The sequence below is a fragment of the Glycine soja genome, chromosome 4 (genome assembly GCF_004193775.1).
Source record: "Glycine soja cultivar W05 chromosome 4, ASM419377v2, whole genome shotgun sequence".
NCBI classification, from domain to species: domain Eukaryota; kingdom Viridiplantae; phylum Streptophyta; class Magnoliopsida; order Fabales; family Fabaceae; genus Glycine; species Glycine soja.
The window spans coordinates 4,635,040-4,656,318 of record NC_041005.1 but is presented as its reverse complement, the minus strand read 5'-3'; the positions used below and the strand labels follow the sequence as shown (position 1 = coordinate 4,656,318).

Below are 21,279 nucleotides of genomic sequence, written 5' to 3'. Positions count from 1 at the left end.
AAAGCTTCATATCTTTAAATTAATTAATCAAGTTGATGATAGATTACATAAACATTTTACTACGCATTATGTACTTATCACGTGAAAAGTAAACCTTTTAATTTAGATTAGAAGTTTTATATTAAAGGATTTATAGAATTTATAAAGTGACAACTCTTTATTTTATTTTAATTTGATTTAATTACTTGAGTTGGATGAGAGAGAACCTTCACACCCGAGTTTTAAAAGGGGACATCTTATTGGAGTAGATTCATTCTAACTTTTCATTTGCTAGGTTAATTTTATAATTATAATATAGTATACAATTAATTTCAAATTGATATTAAAAATTTGGATAAATACTTTCATGTATTATAAAAATAAGAAATAACACAATAGATAACAATAATAAATGAAATTACCATATTCATACTTCAAAGACCCACCCGGCCCACGCCCAACATTCTTTATTGAAAGACTTAGATACTTTGGTGCAACTTTATGCTTGCACTTGCACATCACCGCGTGCCAGAGTGAGATGAGGATTGACAAGTCAGGATAAAAGTGTCTTCGTGTATATGAAGATGAAATCAACTTAAATTATGTACGGAAAAAAATTGAACAAGATACTACATACATGCACAAGTGCCCTAAGAACAGCTACTACATTCATGTACATGCAATATTATTGCGTCAAAGTCATGTTCTGCAATTTTATGTTTTATGAATAAAATTGATCAACCTTTGCTGTTTGAGTTTTCTTTTCCTTCCCTGGGGAAAGGAAAGGAAAGGAAAGGAAAAGGACTTCTGTTTATTCTCACTTGAATCTTCTCAAACACCACCTCATTTTTTTCAATCCTTTTTTTTTCCAATCATTTTCTCTTCTTGGTCACAATACTAGTACCACAAATTTGCAACCCCAAAAATACTGTAAACTAATGGTCCTCTGCCATTAATCTGAGAGAATTTACCAGATCAATGGCACAAAACAACAGTTCATGTTTTTTGGGGGCACAAAATTGGGGTACTATCCCTTCTCTTATATTCTCTCCCTTTTCTTTTCCTTCCCTTCCCTTTTCTTTCCTTTCTCTTCCCCTAACTAGAAGGGAGAGGATCAATTTCAACTTTTCCCAGTCTTTGCAGCTCAAGAAGCATTTGAACTGCAGCAGAGTCAAAGGAGGTCTTCTTATCACTTCTAGCTTCTCCTTTGCTTTCTATATTACCATAATTGGGTATGCACAAGGTAATTTTCGACACAAAGCAGTTCTGTCCCTTGCTTCCTTGCAGCCCCTCACAGGATTCAAATAGAGATCTGTGACAAAATAAAAACTTGTCGGATTCACATGTCACAGCACTACCAATTCTAGAACAAAATATTCTTATCTGCACATCATATATAAACAATAATATCATTTAAAATCTGTTTTTTGCCATATCAAACCAATTTTTGAAATGCATGATGTAAGGTGGTGCAAGCGATTCCCTAAAAAAAGAAACCCCATGCTTCAAATACATTGGATTGTAAGAATGAGTATGAGAAATGACGGTTTTGAGTATGATCTATATTGTTTGATTTTGAAATACTCTTTCATTCAGTTTCTCTAGCTAGTTGATTGTTTCCTATGTTAGCTGATTTCAATCCCTAAAGTTTAGGGATCAATTCTGTTCTCCACATATTACACACACAAATCCTTCATGTAGTACTACATAACAAAAGTACTTTTCAGATTCAAGTTGCTCAAGCAATTGAAAGTACAAATTAGTTGATGGACTCACCTATCTTTATATTCTGTTGAATCAAATGTAGGCACTGGCCACTGTAATTTCTTACATACTTCATATAATGTGGTCCGCGGTCCTCCCTTCTTCATATTAATTGATAAATTAACTGTGTAACATGAATCCAAAATGAAGTTAATATGTAGGTAGTTAATAAATTAACTCATTGCCCTTGGATTTGAAAATAGCAGGGAATAAAAGGGTATAAAATGCCAAAAAGAAGACAAGGTAGAGAGACCACTAAGCACCAATCCTTTCATTTGTAGATAATGGAAACAAACCCATCACTTCAACTTGCTCTATTTGATTTAGAAACCAATTACAAAGAGTCTTTGGGAGGCAACTTACTTGCAGTTAAGTTAGTTTCATCCAATATGTGCCTTTTATGTGATGCTGGCTCTGAGGAATGTTCTTCAATTAGAATACTAGAATCCATTTTGAGATGAGATGAACCATAGACATGGTCAGGATTATCTCTTTTTCCCTTGGACATGAAACTACCATGTGAAATTCCCTGCTTCTGCCAAGTGGTCATCAAAATATATACTAATAAGGATAGCAGTAGTATGAGAAAAAATTAAAATAACTAATCAACTTCACTCATATCAAAAAATTAAATCCATTCCAAAAAAATCTTTTTCATTTCAGGTAAGGTGGACTGGACGACAAATAATGTCAGAAAAATTTATGATGGTTTGCTTTGTAATTGTGTTTAGCGCAAAAGTAGGCAGTACTGCTAGCTATTTATTCTTACCTTGTTATCGAGTATGGAATCCTTTCTTGGGGCCAATTAAAGAAGCTAGGCTATACAAAAAGTTCAGCACTTGGAGAAGGACAAATTTGAAACTAACCAGGGAGAAAGGTGGGTGAAATATTTTATACATTTTGTTAGCTTGGTCCATTATGTTTTCTTTTGGGAAATTTCAAGCATGATCAAATTGAGAAGCTTATATCTCTCCATTTTATATGTTTAGGTGTGTATATTCTACAGCTTGCCTAAGTATTTAATAGCATTATTGTTATCTACCATAAAACCACCCATGTTTTATTATCAGGAATAATTTTGACTAATGTTTTCCCTAGAAGCGTCTACTAGCTTCTTATTCATAAAAAAGAAAGAAGTCTGTGGGAGTTCTCAAAATAAACATTCTCCCTAAATAAACTATTGACCGACTCAGATTAAGATAATATGGGCAGATTTTAGAAGACCTTAAAACTAACAAAAAGGGAAAAGAAAACTCCAGAACACAATCATTAAAGAACAAACCTCAAGATCCTTCAACAAATAAAAAGCAGCTTCTCCTTTTGCAGTTTTTTTATTTGCCCCCTTTCCTTCACGAACCAATAGGGCATTTGGAAGTTGTACACTAACCTCAACATGCATTGCTGATCCCACTTTTTCACAATTTTCTTTTACTTTTACAAAATAACCGAGCGAATCACATAATTCATTTAATTCACGAAATGGAGGCAATTCAAGTTTATCAGGAGTAACAATGGGAGATAATAGAGAATAGAAAACGTTCCACACTTGGTCAAGACTGAGCTTGGTATCAATTAGTATAGCCCCAACTATACTTTCCACTACATCTCCAAGTGCCTGTGACATTTATAACAAAAATAACAATGTTACAACTTAAAAGAAGTGCCAGGTATATGTTTGGAGCCACATACTTCAGGAATTGTCTCTATTTATAAATGCTAATCTTTATTTGGGAAGTTATAAAATAGGACTTGCTTTGATTTTGTAAATCCCCTTGATTTGTGTTGTGTGCATGTAGAAAACCAATCAAATTTGGTCACATTTGTGTAAATTTGATTTGTTTCTAATCCTAATTTTAAATAATCGATTAACAATTTTGCCTTTATTAGTTTACCCATTTGATCCATCTAAGTATGGGTAATAAAGTAAAGTCATTGAAATAAAATGAATTTCACTCATCTTTGTTTGGTGTTGCTAACGTGGAAAACAATTTGCAAATCAAGGCAAATCATATTGTTGATTGTAATTAGAGAAGCAGTTTATCTTTTACCTTTTAGATAAGATTGGTTTATACTTTACCTTTTAGATTGGTTTATCTTTTAGATATCATTTTTGTCGTATATATGTGGGTATACATGCTGCAACCTAATACACTGAATAATATAGTTAACAAAAAGATTTGGTAAATATGTTGTAACGAGTTTCAAGCATTGTAATTGGTTTCTAAATCTAATCAATTCCAATTCAAAACATAATGCAACAGAAATTCAAATAAGTAATTACAAATGTATAAGTAACTCTATATAATAAAAAATTAACCAGAATGATCAACAAAACTAACCTTGGGAGCACTAATACTTGGAAGTGATCTGGGATCTGATTCAGAAATGACCTTCACATATTCTGATATCTGGCTCAGTAATAATCCTGAGCTATGTAGAAGGTGCTGGTGAAGGTTATGTCTAACAGCAACTTGAGCAAAATTGTCATTATTGACAGAAGCAGAACGTAAGTCAGTCAACACCCCTGGATCAATATCTGTGTGACTCTGATAAAGATGCCATGTGATAAGCAGGTCCAATACCGAGTCACCTAGAAATTCAAGCCTCTGCCATAAATTCAATAAGTCGTATTATATGTGTATCATATTAAGAAACTTTTACAAGTTAAATATCAATTACTTAAAGAATATATGAAACTTCGCAACTACCTCATAACAGCAGCCAATCCCAAGTTCTTTCTCAGACAAATGTGTGATTGCCTCCAGTAAGAGTCCCTTGACCGAAAATTCATACCCAATTTTCTTTTCAAGGCTTGCAATCTCACTTTCTTTTGGCAAACATGTACGCAGAGATGCAGCAGTGATTGCTTCATCAACCAATGATAGTTCAAGTTCAGCACCAATCCCAAGCCATTTCATCACATTAAGTGAAGCAAAAAGTCCACCATCTACATAGTATGCTCCTATCAGAGCTTCAACACAGTCAGCAATAGTCTTAGAACACATCCAGCGGTGACCTCTGTCGCAAAACTTCCCAACCACAACTTTTGGATCTTCAGTATGGAATTTTGCATCTAAAGGCACTTCAAGGGTTTCCAACCCACAATCACAACAAACAAGGTGTATAGAACGCTGTCCTGGAGCAACCCAACGGCGTGGTTCAAAAGCAGAGTCTCGAATATATCCCTAACGGATAACATGACAAAAAAACATGTGATTAATTCATTCCAATGCTTGCCCACTATTAAAAATCCCATAATGATAAATTATAAAAAAAACACAAAAATAAAGGTGGGAATTACAAAAGCAGGATGGTCCGGGAACTGAAAGGACTTTTATAATTTTTCTATATGCAAATTTTAATCTGTTGAAAACAATGAAAATAATAATTTCCCGGACTTGCCTAACGTAAATTATAGTTTTCAATATTGATACTGACATCCATAATAGTAGACAAATAACATTCATGCCATGAATAAATGCATGGCGTGGAATTGTATTTGTTAGAAAATAACTATTCCAGCAGCTAAACCTGATGAATCATCCAATGGTTTTTTAAATGGTATCAAAGTTTTCATCATTTGGTTAAGAGTTTGATTGTCTCCCGAGTCATCAGAATTTGTTTTGCTACCAAAAAAACAAAAACAGTAATGAATACCTGTAATTTGCGATCTGTCCCCAGTTTATGTAGGGTTGAGTTACAAACAGCCGATGATCGTCTGGCAGATAATTGTCCTTCGTGTTTTTTAGGATATTTAAGAAAGAGGTGACAACTCACCACATACTTCAAAACAGAATCTCCTAGCAACTCAAGACGTTCCATTGAAAAACTTTCACTACATCTCAAAGTTGTAAGTGATTCTAGAATCTATCATATACAAAAAGAAAAAAAAAACGCATAAGATTATCATAATGAAAATAGACATCAACAATCAATGAGTATTTTATTCAAAATCGTATATAGAACAAACCAGTGAGCTACGTATGTTGAACTTGCTAGTTTGACCATCTATCTCTTCTCTAAGCTGACTAGATAACATCAAAGATTCAATGCGGTACATCAGAGATGGCAGCAAGTACAGTGATTTCAACACATCTCTTTTAACATCAAGAATGTATAGAAGCTCGGGAGGAATATGAACATGCACTGGCAATTTTGAGGCTGCAGGGCCAATTTTTGATGACTTGTCTCGTGCATCTGCTCAACTCAAAGAAAATATCATAATCAAAGTGATGGTGCATGCAGGATTCACATAAATTCTATCAAGACAGAAAGTAATAGAGAAGGTCATATCTGCTATCATTTTTTCAAATCATCAGGGTGTCAAATGTGATTCCATAAGACAACTTCAACTGAGATGGTAAATTTTAATTTTATATGAAATCTCATTAAAATCATAATACAGAAATTTGAAACAGCATTTAAGAGCCACAAGATAAAAACTTCAATTAGGAACAACTAACCTTCCTCATAGAAGTTGAAAAGAAGATTGTGTGGATTATGACTTTGCTTCAACCGTAACATAGGCTGTCCAGGATGTCTCAGTGAAATTCCATAACTGATCAAAATTTTAAGTTGTTTAGTAAAGTATATCAAAATTTTAAGTTGATTGGGCAAGAAAAAGCATGAGGCGGGATAAAACAATTTATGCACCTTTTGCTGAAATAATCCGAGAAGGTAATGCTTTCCTTTGATTTTTCATTGTTTCCATAGAAAGGACTTTCAGCAGATAGGTTACTGTCGATCTCAATAATACAATATATTTTCCCAGTGTGAATGGCCAAAACTACCCTGTCTTTTATATTATCAGCATCAACCACACAATTAGCAAAGTGAATCTTGTTTGCTCCTACACATTCCATCTCTGATGAACTGGTATCATGAGGTGATGTGATTGTGCCGTTATCATCACAATCTCCAGTGACCAAAGAAAATTTCCTCCTTAAAAATTTGATAGCAGAAGCACAAGAATTAATTCCACACCAATTAATTTGCAAAGATCCCTCACAGATATCATTCAATTTCTCTAGTGGTAGAAGCAAATACAAGTGTTTTGGGCTCCACAATGAGTTTGTGTCTTTCTGAAGTAAAAATTCCCTTTCTCCTGCTGATTTGGACTTCAAGACCAGTCTCCCAAACAAACCATTGAAAAAAAGCTCATGGAAGCATTTTGCTCTCATCATCTAGTAGAGAACAAAGCATCAAGTTAACTTTCAAAACAAAATGAGATTAGTCCTATATACTACTTTGGATCAATCCTTATTTTTATACCTGTTCAGCATCCAAATCAACTTGCCCACATGAAGAGACGGAAGCTTTCACAATCTTTGAGACTAAATAAAGATCTAAATTTACATTTCCCACATCCTCATCAAGCTCTGACTCAATCAAAAGAGCAAACCCAGAGTATATTTCACTTACAATATTACATGTGAATTCAAATTTATACGCATTAAATTTGACTCTAGTGAGTTTGTCTCCCCATGCACCACTTAATGCATGAATGTTAGCTTTTCCATGTAACTCCTTTCTTTTTGTGGTCCCTTCAAATGTCAAAAGCAAAGCAAAATCAACATGCATTTCAATGCAAACAAACATTCAGTAGATTCCTATATAAAAGGAACAATGCAACATCCGACACATTCTGACATAGGTCCCATGAAGCTTAAACATTTCAAATCTGCATGCATACTCATTCAGTCCATGGTTGTCAAACTTGGGAGCATGTGTAAACTTGTGGAGGGTCAATAAAATCATTACCTTATACCAAAATAATATTAAAAATACCAAATATCCAAACCTAACATAACATCATAAATTGTCAAACTCATGAGTTTATGTAATCTTGTTGAGGGTTGATAAACTCACAATAGTTTACCTTATACCTAATAAATGGAAATAATTCATCACATGCTTGCATTTGACCAATAGTATCTATTTAATTTATTGTATTTCTAACATTGAAAAATATTGAATAATTAGAAGGAAAAAAAAATTAATTACAAAAATAGAAGTACAAATGAAAAACTACCATATAATAGACTTTTATCATCATAAACACTGTTTTGAAAAGGTTGATGCCTTAGGGTAAAAACAATTTTTTCCCCATAAAATTGAAGCTTTATTATTGATTCTTGCTTATTTCACAACTAGGGCAGAGAAATACTTTTTTGCCACCAAAAAACAATTCTTTAAATTATTTCATACAATCCAAATAAACATATTACCATGAAATCACTTTTCAGTACATACATCTTCTAAACATGAAACTAATCTTATAATAATTGATTTGAAAAAAATAAATCATACATATAATCAACTAATGGATAATCTTTTGCTCACAGCTAATCCAAACACACATCGGCAGACAAATGGTTTTTGTATGAATTTAAAAAATCAATTATGCAAATTTTGCAACACAGATTCAGAAGTTCGTAGTGGTTGTTTGCAAACAAAATACACGGGGGTGATGTTTTGTAAGTATTTATTATTAAATCAATTTGTGCAGTGCTGCATGTAGTTAAAAGGGATAAAAATTGTATTAAAAAAATTGCAAATGATATTTGAAATATGCACAGCCATTGTTTGGGAAGTCTGAGGTGTTAATGAAAATTTCAAATTAAGCAAAATATTTCCCCACAATTTACAGACAATGATAAAAAAAATAAATGAAAAATAATTAGCAGATAAATTATACCTGCACCAGAACTTGATTCTTTATTTTTCACAATATGGTCATCTTCTGAAGAATCTTCAATTAATGGAACCAAATGTTCATTTAAGGCACCCATTTGATGCAGCTTCTTACAAGCTTCGAAACATGCAAGATGCTTTGCCAAACGCATATCTTTTCCAGAAGGACCAATTATTGTTTGGAAAGCTGAATTAGATGGTAATATTAATTTACACTGATAACCCCCTTCCACAGACAGAAACTCAAAATTGGGCTTTACACAGGAGTACCTAATCCAAATTGCATGCAGAAGTATGTAAAGACTATGTTTCAATTTCAAATAGTTAAAAAGCATACAAGGACAACAGGATATAATCTTACTTATCTCGAGGGAGTGTTCCACAGTATCGGTGGATGAGACTAACACTAGAATCTAAAGTGAAAGATGCTCCAGTGGATTCCACATAGTATGCATTTGTTTTCCCCACCATACATGCCCTTAAACTAGATTCATGTTCTTTATAAATAGATGCATCAGTCATGGACCGCTCACTCCTAATGATATCAAAGAGTTGATCTCTTTGCTTCAAGTTTCCCCTGTAGATACAAGGGTTAATGTTGATAATTAAGTGTGAAAAGAGAGAAACAAAGACTATTTTCTTAATATGCTTTTCGGTTATCCTTCCACCCAGCAGATTGATCTATTTATAATCAGAATGATTACATAGATAATAAATAACTAAAGCTATTTTCAAGAGAACAAGTAAAATATCACAACTTTCCAAGATACATTGAACTCAGCTAAATATTAACTAAGCTACTTGGAAAGGAAATAAACATTAAATGCTCATATTTCCAACACTCCCCCTCAAGCTGGAGAACAGATGTTTTCCATTCCCAGCTTGCATATTATTCTTTCAAAATCTGGACTGCACAATCCTTAAATAAGTACTAAGAGTGTTCAGGGGAGAAGAAATCTCCAACATCAAACAGATTGTGAAAATCAGAATACTTGCCTCTCCAACATCACAACAAATTGGGAGTTTGCCTGCCTAGATCTTCCACGAGATTGGACATAACTACGAACTGTCTTTGGGAGGTCAAAACGTATCACACATGAGCAGTTTGGCACATGAATTCCTTCCTCAAGTACATCAGTAGTAAATAATAGATTGACCTAAAAAAAGAATTAATAATCTATTATTAGATTTTCAACACCAACATTTAGGACAAATTTATTGTACATCATTTGTTTCACATGATGCAATAAACAAAATACCTTTCCAGAGCGGAAAGAATCCAATATCTCCTTCTGCCTCTTAGGAGCCAGAGCATCAACCGATGTATTGTTACCAGTTAAATAGGAAACTGTGAAATGAGAAATATTGGGAACTGTCTTTGCGAATCTTTGGATCACCTTTGCGGTAATGATTCTATCAACAAAAATAAGGCACAACACCTGACTAGATTCTCTATAAAGACAAAGAATGATAGATTACCAATTTACCATGATATGTAATACAACTTTATTGCATAGAAAAACTATTTATATGACCAGAACGGCAGATCATAGCTCCATACCCAAATGACTGAAAGAGTTTAATAAGTTCAATTAATTTGGGAGATATGTATCCCAAATCTTCTGCCTGAGAATAATTAAAATCAACCTCCAAAATCTTTTTATCAGCTGCAGCAATAATAGTTAATTAGTTAGCAAAGATTAAGGCAAAGTGCAATGAATGAACAAATTACCATAGCCTCATAAGCATTTAGCATGTGTCATTTCTCCAAAAGCTGTCTAAAAGGACATGCTACTGTAATTTTTTGGCTAATTATGAACTGAATATGAAACCAACAAAGGAAGATCCATTTATCCACAGCATTTTGGCTTTGCAACAGATTGCTTGTGATGTCAAAAGCAGAATGCACCAATGGAAAGTCTGCAAATGGGGCCCTTTCAAAGAGGAAACTAACTATTCTAAAACCAAAGAAACATGAATAAAAAATTGTTGTTGACATAAAATATTGCTACATACTATAGCATCAGCATAAAATCTTGCCACATATTATGACAAATAGAGTTCGAAAGAATTTCTTAAAATATACTAGTAGCAGATAAACTAATAAAAATATTCCAGATTGCCTGAATTAGATATAGATACTTGCAATTTCAATTCTCAAAAATGCATAAAGATTCAAAAACATCAATAGCCCAAATAGGGGGAGGGGGGAAGATACTATAAAAAAATCATACCAAGATGGAGGGATTCTTCGATTAATTTGATTACTTCTTCAAGAAAAGTTATACATTGAAGATAACCTTTTCTGTAAATTTCACACTCTCCTTCAGATTTGGAAAAATTCTCATGACAGATTTTAACAGCCTGCGTAAAGCTAGACATGTTATAATGTGTGTGTGTCAGGAACAAAAGATAAGCCTATGATTAAAAAAATCTGGTGGCTTGTCAATTTCTACATGTACATACTGATGTATGTGTATAAATATGTACATTTTATTCTAATATATGGTGATATTTTTACATATCATTAAGATTTGCTTGCTACACATAATCAGTGAAGGTAAAAGAAAGAAACCTCGGAGCCAAAACTTTAAGTGGGTTAATTGAGAGTTGATATCTTTAATTTGATTTAATAAGAAGAAATTGATTTGTTAACAAAATATAAACCCAATTCAAAAACAGAGAAACTTTAATTAGTCTTGCTTAATTACAAACCATTAATAATTTACCATCAGCAATAACCCCTTATTGGTGTATGTATATAAATGTGTAAATTCAATGCGACTATATGGTGATATTTTTACATATCAGGAAGACTTTCTACCCCACCTCAAAGCAAAAAACTTTAAGTGGGTGAGAGTTGATATTTTTCATCTGATTTATAAGAAGCAATGGATTGGTTAACAAAATATATCCCCAATTCAAAAATAGAGACTTCAGTGACTCTTCCTTAATTACAAAACATTAATAATTTACTGGCAGCAGTAAACCCTTGTTAAAAACATCAGAAATTATGTCAGCTTTAAAATTCCATTAAACAAAAGCTTCCCTTTCTTTTTCTGTATCGCACAACTTTTTCCCCGCAATGAAAGTTTGATAAATACCTCATAAGCACATAGGATCCCAAGATCTTCAAGGCAATGTAAAATTTTTGCAAGTTCATTGGACATCCGCTGAGAAAGTGTCTTAAATTTATTTTCCACATCCTTATAGTTACTTTGATTTTCTGATAACAATGCATCAAACTGTCCAAACAGATTAAATTCAGTCAGTATCTTTTGCTGTAAGAAATAACGAGTACGGGGCAGAAAAGCAGTGTATTTTGTACATAGCAAGATGACCCACAGATACCTTGAACGACAAGGCTTCAATCTTTGGTTTCAAACTCAAAGCAGAAAATCGTGCTTGGTCATAATATCTACAACTCTCTTTAGCAGATGGGACACACCTATCCATCTCTGTCCGATCTTCAACAGTATATCTCTACAGAAAAAAACAAAAAAAAGCATTTACCTTTTATTGGTATAAACATACTATCACAAGTGCACTCGTGGAAAAATTAGTTCAAATCAAAGTCAAGAGATTAATTACCTGAGAATCCAAGATGCTTTCAAGTTCTGATATCTGATCCTCACAATCCATAGTAGAGGAAACACCTGATTCAGGATATAATACATAAATTACATATTATAGCAAGTCTTTATATTCACAATATGGACTCCAAGTGATTGTCGTAATATGAACATCACAAAATAATAATTCCTTAAGAAAAAAGCAATCATTAAAAAAATGCACAGTGAAGAGCTTCATCAGGAGGCAGGGCACAGCAAATCATGGCATAAATACATCAAATTCTAATTTAAAATAACTAGATAAATACGCTTGCTGGAGAGCTTTTATTTTATATGAAAAGAAAGTTAACTTGATGGTTGTATTTGAAGCAGAGATAAATTGCATATCCATATTTTTTAAATTGCAAATTGCAGCAATGGCTAAAACTTTCATCTTTCGCACAAAACATATTGATTAAAACCATAGCTGTCCCTTGGAAGGGCTTTTTTGCTCTATATAGATTAGAAATGAAATAGAATGGAAAGAAATAAGAGAAAAATAAATAGGAAAGATAGAAGTTAAAGAAATAGAGTATAAAAATGTGTTAAAGGTTTTATACTAATTAAAAAATTAAATTTAACCCGAAAAAATTTAAACATTTTACTATAGTATTTTTCCTAAAATAAAATTATTTTTTATTTATTTTTTATGTTACAAGAATAATTGCACTTTTTGCCACTATCTTTCACGTTTTTGCGAATTTTGTCACCAAACTATGAAATTTGCACATTTTGCCACCCAACTTTCAATATGTCATGCATTTTGCCACCTAATTTTCAAAATTTTGAGCATTTGCCCCCTATATTATAAGCATTTGTTGTTTTGAAATTGGGTGGCAAATACAAGTAAAACAAGTACAAATACACTTTTAAATTTTTCTCTTTTTTTATTAATGTTTTTCAGTTTCTATAATCACGTTGGAAGACTTATACAAGAATGTTGAATCTAAAATATATATTTTTTGTGTAAGTGGAAGCAGCACAAAGGCAAGGCAGATTGAGTAGATTTTTACCCTAAAAGGCCCTTTCATTCTATCAAATAATTAAAAAAAAAACTATACAGAGATTTTAGCAGTCAGATCACAAAACAAATTTTTCCCCATCATGGGGAAGGTAATCGAGGGGAAATAAATAGGACCAAACTCTTTTAAAACAGACATACATCATACAATTTAAGAAAAAAGTATACTATATGACAGGGAAGGTAAGAAATTTGGTGATACTTAACAGGTCACAAATTTAAAAATGGGGGCACACTCTAATAAAACATGTGAAAACAATACACTTCCGGGGCACAAGTAAGTTGAACAAAATGAATCAAGTACTAGCTATTTACCAGTTTCAGAAGATTGTTCTACTTCTAATTTAGTGTTTTTGTTTCTTTCTTACTGTAGGTAGTCATAGTCATCTTCACTGATTTGTCTTCTTAAGTGTGTTTTTCATTTACTCTTTTTAGTGAAAGAAATAAGACATTCAAATTTACAATGGATGTTGTATTGATGAATCACAAGGATTTTTTTTTAAAATGAGAATGAAGAAGCAAAACTAACTACAAAATAAATAAACAAAGAAGAACCCTCTATATGAGGATTGGGGAATAAATTGGATAGTCACAAATTACAAGGAAAGCCTTTTTCAACCGGTGATGCTGTCAAAGTTGGCACATAAACAATTACCTTTTTTACCAACAGGTGATGCTGTCATCCCAAAAATCTTTGGCTTTTCATTAGCTTGGTGATAAAATTCCTTCATTGGCATAAGACAATAGCTATTTGTAAATCTATTCTCTAACCCCAAAAATTTTAATTGACAAGAAGATAGAGAAATCATGCATGACCTACAAGGAAAAAAAGGATAATATTTTGTAGCCTCACCTTCATTATTTTTGTATAAGGATGATTGCCAATTGTTCTATGACATTCATCAATAACAATCAAGCATATCATTTCCATACGCAGGAATGCTTTTCTTAACGCATCCAAAAGAATCTGGGGTGTCATAACCAGAACCTAAAAGACAGAAAGATATTAATAGCAACCATAGATCTAAGTCAAGGGTATTCATGAGTTTATCAGCATAATTGAGACTTGAGGTTCACACAAAAGGCTATTTGAAAATTCACTTAGAACCATAAATGATAATCATCAAAAGTGAAAACAACTTAGTGATGCTTGTTAATACTTATAGTTGTGATAAAAGAATTTAAATATAATAATAAAGCAGAAATATTCAACACACGGGAGCAGTTCGAATGCTCTCCACATTGATTTTTTTTCCTTTAATACATCCTATTTATTTTATCAAATAACAACAATTTCCCCAAAAAACAGAGTTGTTTTAAATGGTACAAATTCATTATTAAGAATCATTGCAAGTGCCAGAAATTCTGAGCTTCAAATCTAAACACCATAAATGCTTTAAGACTAAGTTCTATAGAATATTCTTTGTTTTACAAAACACTAAGTAAACCCCAAAAATTTAAGAATGAAATTAACAATACACTGTCTTGTTTAAAATGAATACTTGTTGATTCATTGTGTTATTACAAACTAATCAAACAAGAGTTTGAATAATATTTCACCACAACAATGCTGTTGACATAACTAATTAACTATTATTCAAGGCTAGGAATTCAGAACAATTAAAAAATTCACTAGTTAAATTAATTATACACTTTTCAAGCTAATATCTCACATAAAATAAAAATGGAGAATCAAAAACCAGTAAGAGCATCATAAACACATGACAACCACAGAATGGTACCATATAATCAATCAACGTTGAGCAAAGATGGAGGGACATGGACCAAGATAGTGGCAAAGAAAATACCACAAGTTCTTAATTATGTAATATCTTGTGTCCCATGATTAATGAATGAAAACATGTAAGCTATATAGTTATACAATAAATTAACTTTAACAAGACTACTATAAGAGATCTTAAGGTAAATGCCATTGGGCCCAGAACAATGCTGCACAAATCAATGAAAGTAAAATTCACCGAAACAAAGTAAGCCTAAAGTATCTTTGTGACAATCAATTAGCAGGTTAATAAATAAACATACATCATTGTTACTAATCTCCTTCTCCCACGTCTTCAAAGTCCATGTATCAACTCCTTTAGCCCCATAGTATTCCTCAACTTGAAAATCAGTCAGAAATTTTATATTCTTGAATTGCTGCAAAGTGGACACAAACACCAAATAAGTTTAACCTGTGACTGAATAAACCATGCACTTTGTTATGAAGGAAGAGTACAACATCTCATCAGCCACATGTTGGACCTCTAAATCAATAAGACTTACCATATTAATATCATGTTAGCTGTTGTTATGTTAATATAGTCCTAGTTTTAAGTAGTTAGTTTAGCTTCCATTCCTTTTTTTTATTAATCGGCAAATGTTAGTGTGTTAGTTTTTGTTAGAAATGTCAGTTGGGGGATTCGAACCCGCGGCCTCTTCCCCCTCCCTAATCTTATATCTCCATTTAGCTTCTATTCCTTGTCAGATTTACTTACCACATCTTCAGGTAATGTAAACATGGATGTTATATTTTGATTTTATTCCTGTTTTGTAAGGCTGGCATAAAGCCACAGTTTTGCTATTGAATAATAGAGCTTTTGAACTCCCATACTAAGATTTCTCTGTTTTAAGCTTTCAACAAATTGGCATTAGAGCTCCACAAAAGGGGCTTGGTGGTGTAAGTTAGGAACTGCAGTCCCCTAATGTGTGAGAGAAACATTTGGTGAACAAAATAGGGGAGGGTGAGTTGGCAGCGAAAGGAAGCAATTTTGTGCAACAAGCCATACCTAAGTTTGATGGCCATTATGAACATTGGGCTATGCTCATGTAGAATCTTCTTCAATCTAAGGAGTATTAGCATTTGGTGGAGACAGGAATTCTCATGATAGCATATGGGATTAAGCCGACAAAAGCTCAGAGGAAAACTATCAAGGAACAGGAACTGAAAGATCTAAAGGTGAAAAACTACCTTTTCCAGGCTATTGGTCGAACTATCATGGAAGATGACAAGTGCAATTGGAGTACTACTGTTGAAGAAGTTAACTTTTTTTTTTTAACGGCCAAAAATATAATATATTAGTTTAAAGATAGAAGATACAAAGTACCAGAGGTACTATAACAGACCACAGGAGGTAGAGCCTCCTGAAACAAACCGCAATAAACAGAAGCTACCGACCCAACAAAAACCAAACAACCCATCCCAACAAGACAAACATTACTTAAAAGCTACTACCATAGCTGAGGACCATTGGTGAAAAGGAACATGAAAATCCTTTTCCCACCCCCTCATCCAGGACCAAGAGAGGAAAATTGTATTATCCACCAATTTAGAGATGACAAAAGGCTTATTGTTGAAGATAATGTCATTTCTAAGATTCCATATTGATGTTGTAGCTGCTATCCACCAGATTTTCCACTTTCTGTTGGTGTCTTTCAGACCTGCCGTAGAGAAATGCTGGATGAAATTATCCAAAGGTCTCCAATGAAGCACTCTAGGTTCCTTTACCCATGAGCTGAATTCCCACCATAGAGGCATAACTTTAGGACACAAGAAGAATATGTGGGAGGCAGATTCAGCTTTGTTCTGACAAAAAGGGCACAGGTCATTATCAATAGTGACATTCCTCCTAAGTAGATTATCCTTAGTGGGCAATCTGTCCCATAGAAGCCTCCAAGCAAATACTAGGGCTCTAGGAGGGATTTTGATGTTCCATAAGTGCTGGAAACCAAGACATTGATCTTCATTAAGATGATCAGCTTTAATATCAAGGTAGGCAGAGTTAGTGGAAAAAATTCCTTTTGAGTCAGCTCCCCATAACCAAGAATCTTTTAAAGCTGTAGAAGGCCTAATTGCAGCAGTTTGATCAATAAACTCAGAAGCTCTTCCCATTTCACTATCAAACAGATTTCGCCTCCAAGAAAAGCTCCATTCCCACCCAGATTCACTGAAGGTTCCCATCGTTGCCACTGTGTGAAATTTCTGAGATGAGAGATTGTATAATTCCGGGAACTTATCTTTTAACCTAATCCCTCTTTCCACCCAAGAGTCCTCCCAAAAGAGAATTTGATCACCCCTACCCAGAAGAAGTTAACTGTGGTTGTCAATTTTGCAGTCCAACTCATAAAATAGTATGAGTGTACAAGCTCACCTCCTTCAATTGATCCAACTTGCACACAGAATCGTTATTGTTTGGTTCAGTTCGGGTTCTGCAAGTTTCAAACACCCAAACCAATGTCTTTGGGTTTGGTATTTTAAAATCCAAATTGAACCAATTCAGATTTTTCTCATCAATTTGGTTTGGATTGATCAGAGTCCACCCCTAACTTCAGTATTCGAAGAAGCTGCCAAATGCTCATAATTATGGATTTGGAAATCAAAGCCTTTGAGAAGAATGGAACATGGGAATTAGCAGCATTACTAGATGGAGCCAAAATAGGAGTGAAATCGATATTTAAGAGCAAGTTGAATGACAATGGTGAGGTTGATAAATATAAAGCTCGGCTTGTGGCCAGTTTGGAATAGATTACACCAAGGTGTTTGCTCCAGTAGCTAGTCGGGATACCATTAGAATGATTCTTGCCCTTGTAGCCCACAAAGGTGGACTGTGTACCAGCCTGATGTAACAAGTGCATTTCTGCATGGTGAGTTGAATGAGGCAGTGTTTATTGAGCAACCTTAAGGGTATGAGAAGAATCAAAAAGCCCTATATTTTATTTTATTTTTTTGCTCAGCAAAAATAGATATATTATAGATTGAAATAGTACCAGTGGTACTATGGATACATATGGGTAATTATGCATCCAGCAGGGTTCCATCCTTTAAGCTGGACCAAGCTGAAAACACACTAATATGTTACATAATCCATCCACACCCAGTCCCTCCTAACTTTTAAACCCTTCCTTGAGATTGGATGACCATTGATTAATATGCATTACAAAGTCCTTCTCCATGGTTTTGATCCATGTCCAGATTAAAAGGACCGCATCATCCATCAATTTACTTCCATCAAAAGTAGCATTTTGGAAGACTATTTTATTTCTGTGCTGCCAGATTGTGGATGTTAAGGCAATCCACCAACACTTCCATCTTGTCGACTTTTTCCCTTCAGCAACCCCGTGTCCATGCTGCAGGTAGTGATCCCTACCTAGGATTTTGAGGCATTGCTGTTGATAAATTTACCCAGGACATTGTCTCCCACCATAAAGGGAGGATATTGCTGCAAGTGAAGAATAAATGTGCAAGCTCCTCAAGTTTGGTACAATAATATTGAATCCTATTTTGCCAAGGAGATGTTAGAAAAATGTTTTTGTCAGCCCACTTTGTTTACAAAGACAGAACAATGAAGAAGATTTCTTATAGTTAGCTTGTATGTGGACAATCTGATGGCAATGCAGTGGCAGTGTAAGCGCACTCACCGTTTGCGCATTACTGTTCACACGGAAGGAATGTTGTGGCGAAAAGGGGGGAAATTGCCGGAAAGAGAGATGTTAGCAAAGAGATCCACCAGGGACCTACTGACCCTGGTGGAACACAATTTTCGTTATTCCTCTGTCAAGAATAACTTAAGCTCTAGATACCATATAACAGTATTTTACTGTGTAATGTTGTGTGTTAATGTAGACCACACCTCATGCTAATAATGTGGAAAAAGGAATCAGTATTGATTACAAGATCAATCAATTAATGATTAATAGGAAATAGAATATTCTAATAATAAATACAAAATCAGGAATAATATAAAACATAGACAGTACCGAAAGCAACATAAGAAGGATATTGCTCAAGAAGCTGTGAAGAAGAGAAGATGTGCAACCAAAAAGCCTTACTGTGGGTCTATTGTTGGTGCCACTTTGTGAGTTCAATGTGGTGTTTTGTGACGATAGCTCATTTATTAAACTTTCAAAGAATCCTGTTTACATGGTAGAAGTAAACACATTGACATAAGATTTTATTTTCTTTATGATTTAACAAAAGATTGTGTTGTTGAGTTGGTGCACTGTGGTTCGAAAGATCAAATTGCTGACATTATGACTAAGCCCTTGAAGCTGTAGTTATTCTCGAGATTAAGAGATCTGCTTGGCACCAGAAATAAACTGACTGCAGTTTGCAGGTCAGTTTAAGGGAGGATATGTAGGACCTCTAAGCCAATAAGACTTGTCACGTTAAGACCATGTTAGTTGCTGTTATGTTAATAAATTCCTAGTTATTAGGAGTTAGCATAACTTCTATTCCTAATGAGATTTATCATGTCTTTAGGTAATGTGAACGTGGTTGTTATCTTTTGATTTTATTCGAGTTTTGTAAGGCTGGCATAAAGCCACAGTTTTGTTATTGAATAATAGAGGTTTTGAATTCCCATACCGAGATTTCTCTGTTTCGAGAGCTTTAAGCTTTCAATACCACATTTGTGGGAGAAAAAAACTAACAGGAAGCAAAAGCAGAAAGGGAAGAAAAAACTGTGTGACATGCCTGATTGACAAGATGAACTGTGGGAGCCAAGAAAATAATCAGCTTCTTTACACCACTAGTCTTGATGGCTTGACCAACCTCTTTCATAAGCATTACAGCAATCAGGGTCTTACCTGACCCTGTATCCAACACAGCTATAGTGTTCCTTCTCCTTGCAACTTCATACACCTCTATCTGATACCTATAGGGAAAACCCAAAACGCATGATTGATAAAAGAAACAAAATTTTCCCTCTGTCAAACTCGGTCAAGAAAATAGCAAAACCACAATCTTTATGATCAAACTCGAAGAGGAAGGATCAAGAAAATGACAAAAAAAACGCAATCTTTATGATCAAACTCGAACAGAAAGGAGCAAGAAAATAACAAAAAAAAACGCAATCTTTATTATCAAACTCGAAGAGAAAGGATCTAGAAAATAAGAAAAATGCAATCTTTATCATTATTATTTCCAAAACCCTTATGCCTAAAACACGAAAAGCGTAAATGGGGGCATGCATGCATATTGCAACATTACCCGCACCAAATGCAAAACTCGAAAAGAAGGGGCAAACAAATAAAATGGCTTTTCTTAAATAAAAAAATGAAGAAGATGCAAAATTCATGAAGTGTCTACCCAAAAAAACAGAGGGAAAAAAAGGCACCTTCTGGGGTTCATGTTGGAACAAGGCGATTCAAGCGATGGAGAATCTTCATCATTGGGTTGCTTTCGTTTTTTACTTTGGTCCTGGTTATGGTCTGATGAATCAATGTGGAAATTCGGCGCCGGAGAATCATCAGCATCGGGTAGGTTTCGTTTTCTGCTTTGATCCTGGCTATGGTCTGTTGAATCAATGTTGGAATTCATGGTCCTGGTTACTACGTAGGACGCAACGCAGAACAGTGAGTGTGAATGTGAAGTAGTCAAGTGAGTTTCAGAAGTATACGTCGGGTTTGTTTGTTTGCTAGAGTAGACGAGGTGTACAGTGCCAAAGCAAACTTCTATGCATCTTGCGAGAGTAAAAATGAAATAGCTGTGTTGGACAAGATTGGTTTGTCATATTTTTCTTCATGTGACTCGGTGGAACGAAAAGGTTAGGTTAAGTGTCCAACGATTGATCCAAGGTTCCAAAGGGTGAAGAAAAAAAAAATAATAATTTATTTCATTTCAAGTTGAGGTGAACTGGCTTTAGTTAGTTTTTAACTATTCCTTAGTTAGTTTTTAACTATTCCTTTGATTTGATAAGAATAAGAGTAATGTAATATGAATCAATTTTTATTTTAAACACCTTGTCAATATTTTTTATTTTTTATATTTTTAATCACACTATAAATTATATTATATTATTATTATATATATATATATATATATATATATATATATATATATATTCTTTTTAGATATATGATAACATATGTGTGATCACACCTAAATAAAAATATGTGTTAAAAGTTTCACATGGCGAAATTTGTTTTTATTTTTTCTTTCTTTCTTTTTTCCCGTTATCCTTTCTTCTTTTATTTTTAATAGTCACTTTTATAATTTGCTAACAAATACAATCATAAAAAATAAAAATATACAAATTTTAGTTTATAGGAGTGTGACAAATATATTTCGCGATTAAGTGTAACTATTAGTAAAAATAGGTTACTTGGCACGGAGGAACGTATTTGTTATAAAATATTTATTTTTTTTTTACTTTTATGACAATAAAAAGCGCACCCCACCATCAATGCCAACAAGTTTCACTTCGAGCTTGTCCA

At 33.7% G+C, this 21,279-nt stretch overlaps 1 protein-coding gene across 2 annotated transcripts; it reads right to left on the bottom strand.

Moving 5' to 3' along the window:
* Window positions 1–532: 532 nt before the first annotated feature.
* On the bottom strand, window positions 533–20,592 carry LOC114408871 (endoribonuclease Dicer homolog 3a). 2 transcript variants are annotated; one of them, XM_028372066.1, is made up of 25 exons: window positions 20,181–20,592; window positions 19,538–19,718; window positions 15,112–15,225; window positions 13,922–14,056; window positions 13,724–13,793; window positions 12,028–12,092; window positions 11,788–11,919; window positions 11,541–11,681; window positions 10,671–10,800; window positions 9,998–10,103; window positions 9,696–9,888; window positions 9,433–9,593; window positions 8,798–9,013; window positions 8,441–8,706; window positions 7,015–7,286; window positions 6,397–6,926; window positions 6,207–6,301; window positions 5,714–5,940; window positions 5,401–5,610; window positions 4,452–4,928; window positions 4,083–4,349; window positions 3,026–3,358; window positions 2,107–2,278; window positions 1,756–1,867; window positions 533–1,291 (listed from the first exon to the last, which is right to left on the bottom strand). In XM_028372066.1, the coding sequence occupies exons 1-25, from the start codon at window positions 20,381–20,383 to the stop codon at window positions 1,075–1,077; spliced, it is 5,025 nt and encodes a 1,674-aa protein (XP_028227867.1). In that variant the 5' UTR covers window positions 20,384–20,592; the 3' UTR covers window positions 533–1,074. The 2 variants fall into 2 exon arrangements, with proteins under 2 accessions (XP_028227867.1, XP_028227868.1); XM_028372067.1 differs by lacking the exons at window positions 13,724–13,793; window positions 15,112–15,225; window positions 19,538–19,718; window positions 20,181–20,592 and having other exon boundaries at window positions 13,922–14,046.
* Between the last annotated feature and the right edge of the window lie 687 nt (window positions 20,593–21,279).

Excerpts from the sequence above, each read along its gene's own strand:
- LOC114408871 (XM_028372066.1), bottom strand. The coding sequence starts at position 20,383 with ATGAATTCCAACATTGATTCAACAGACCATAGCCAGGATCAAAGCAGA. Across the intron at positions 5,941-6,206 it reads TTTCAACTTCTATGAGGAAG|ATGCACGAGACAAGTCATCA; the intron begins GTTAGTTGTTCC and ends TGAGTTGAGCAG. Across the intron at positions 1,292-1,755 it reads TCAACAGAATATAAAGATAG|ATCTCTATTTGAATCCTGTG; the intron begins GTGAGTCCATCA and ends ATTTTGTCACAG.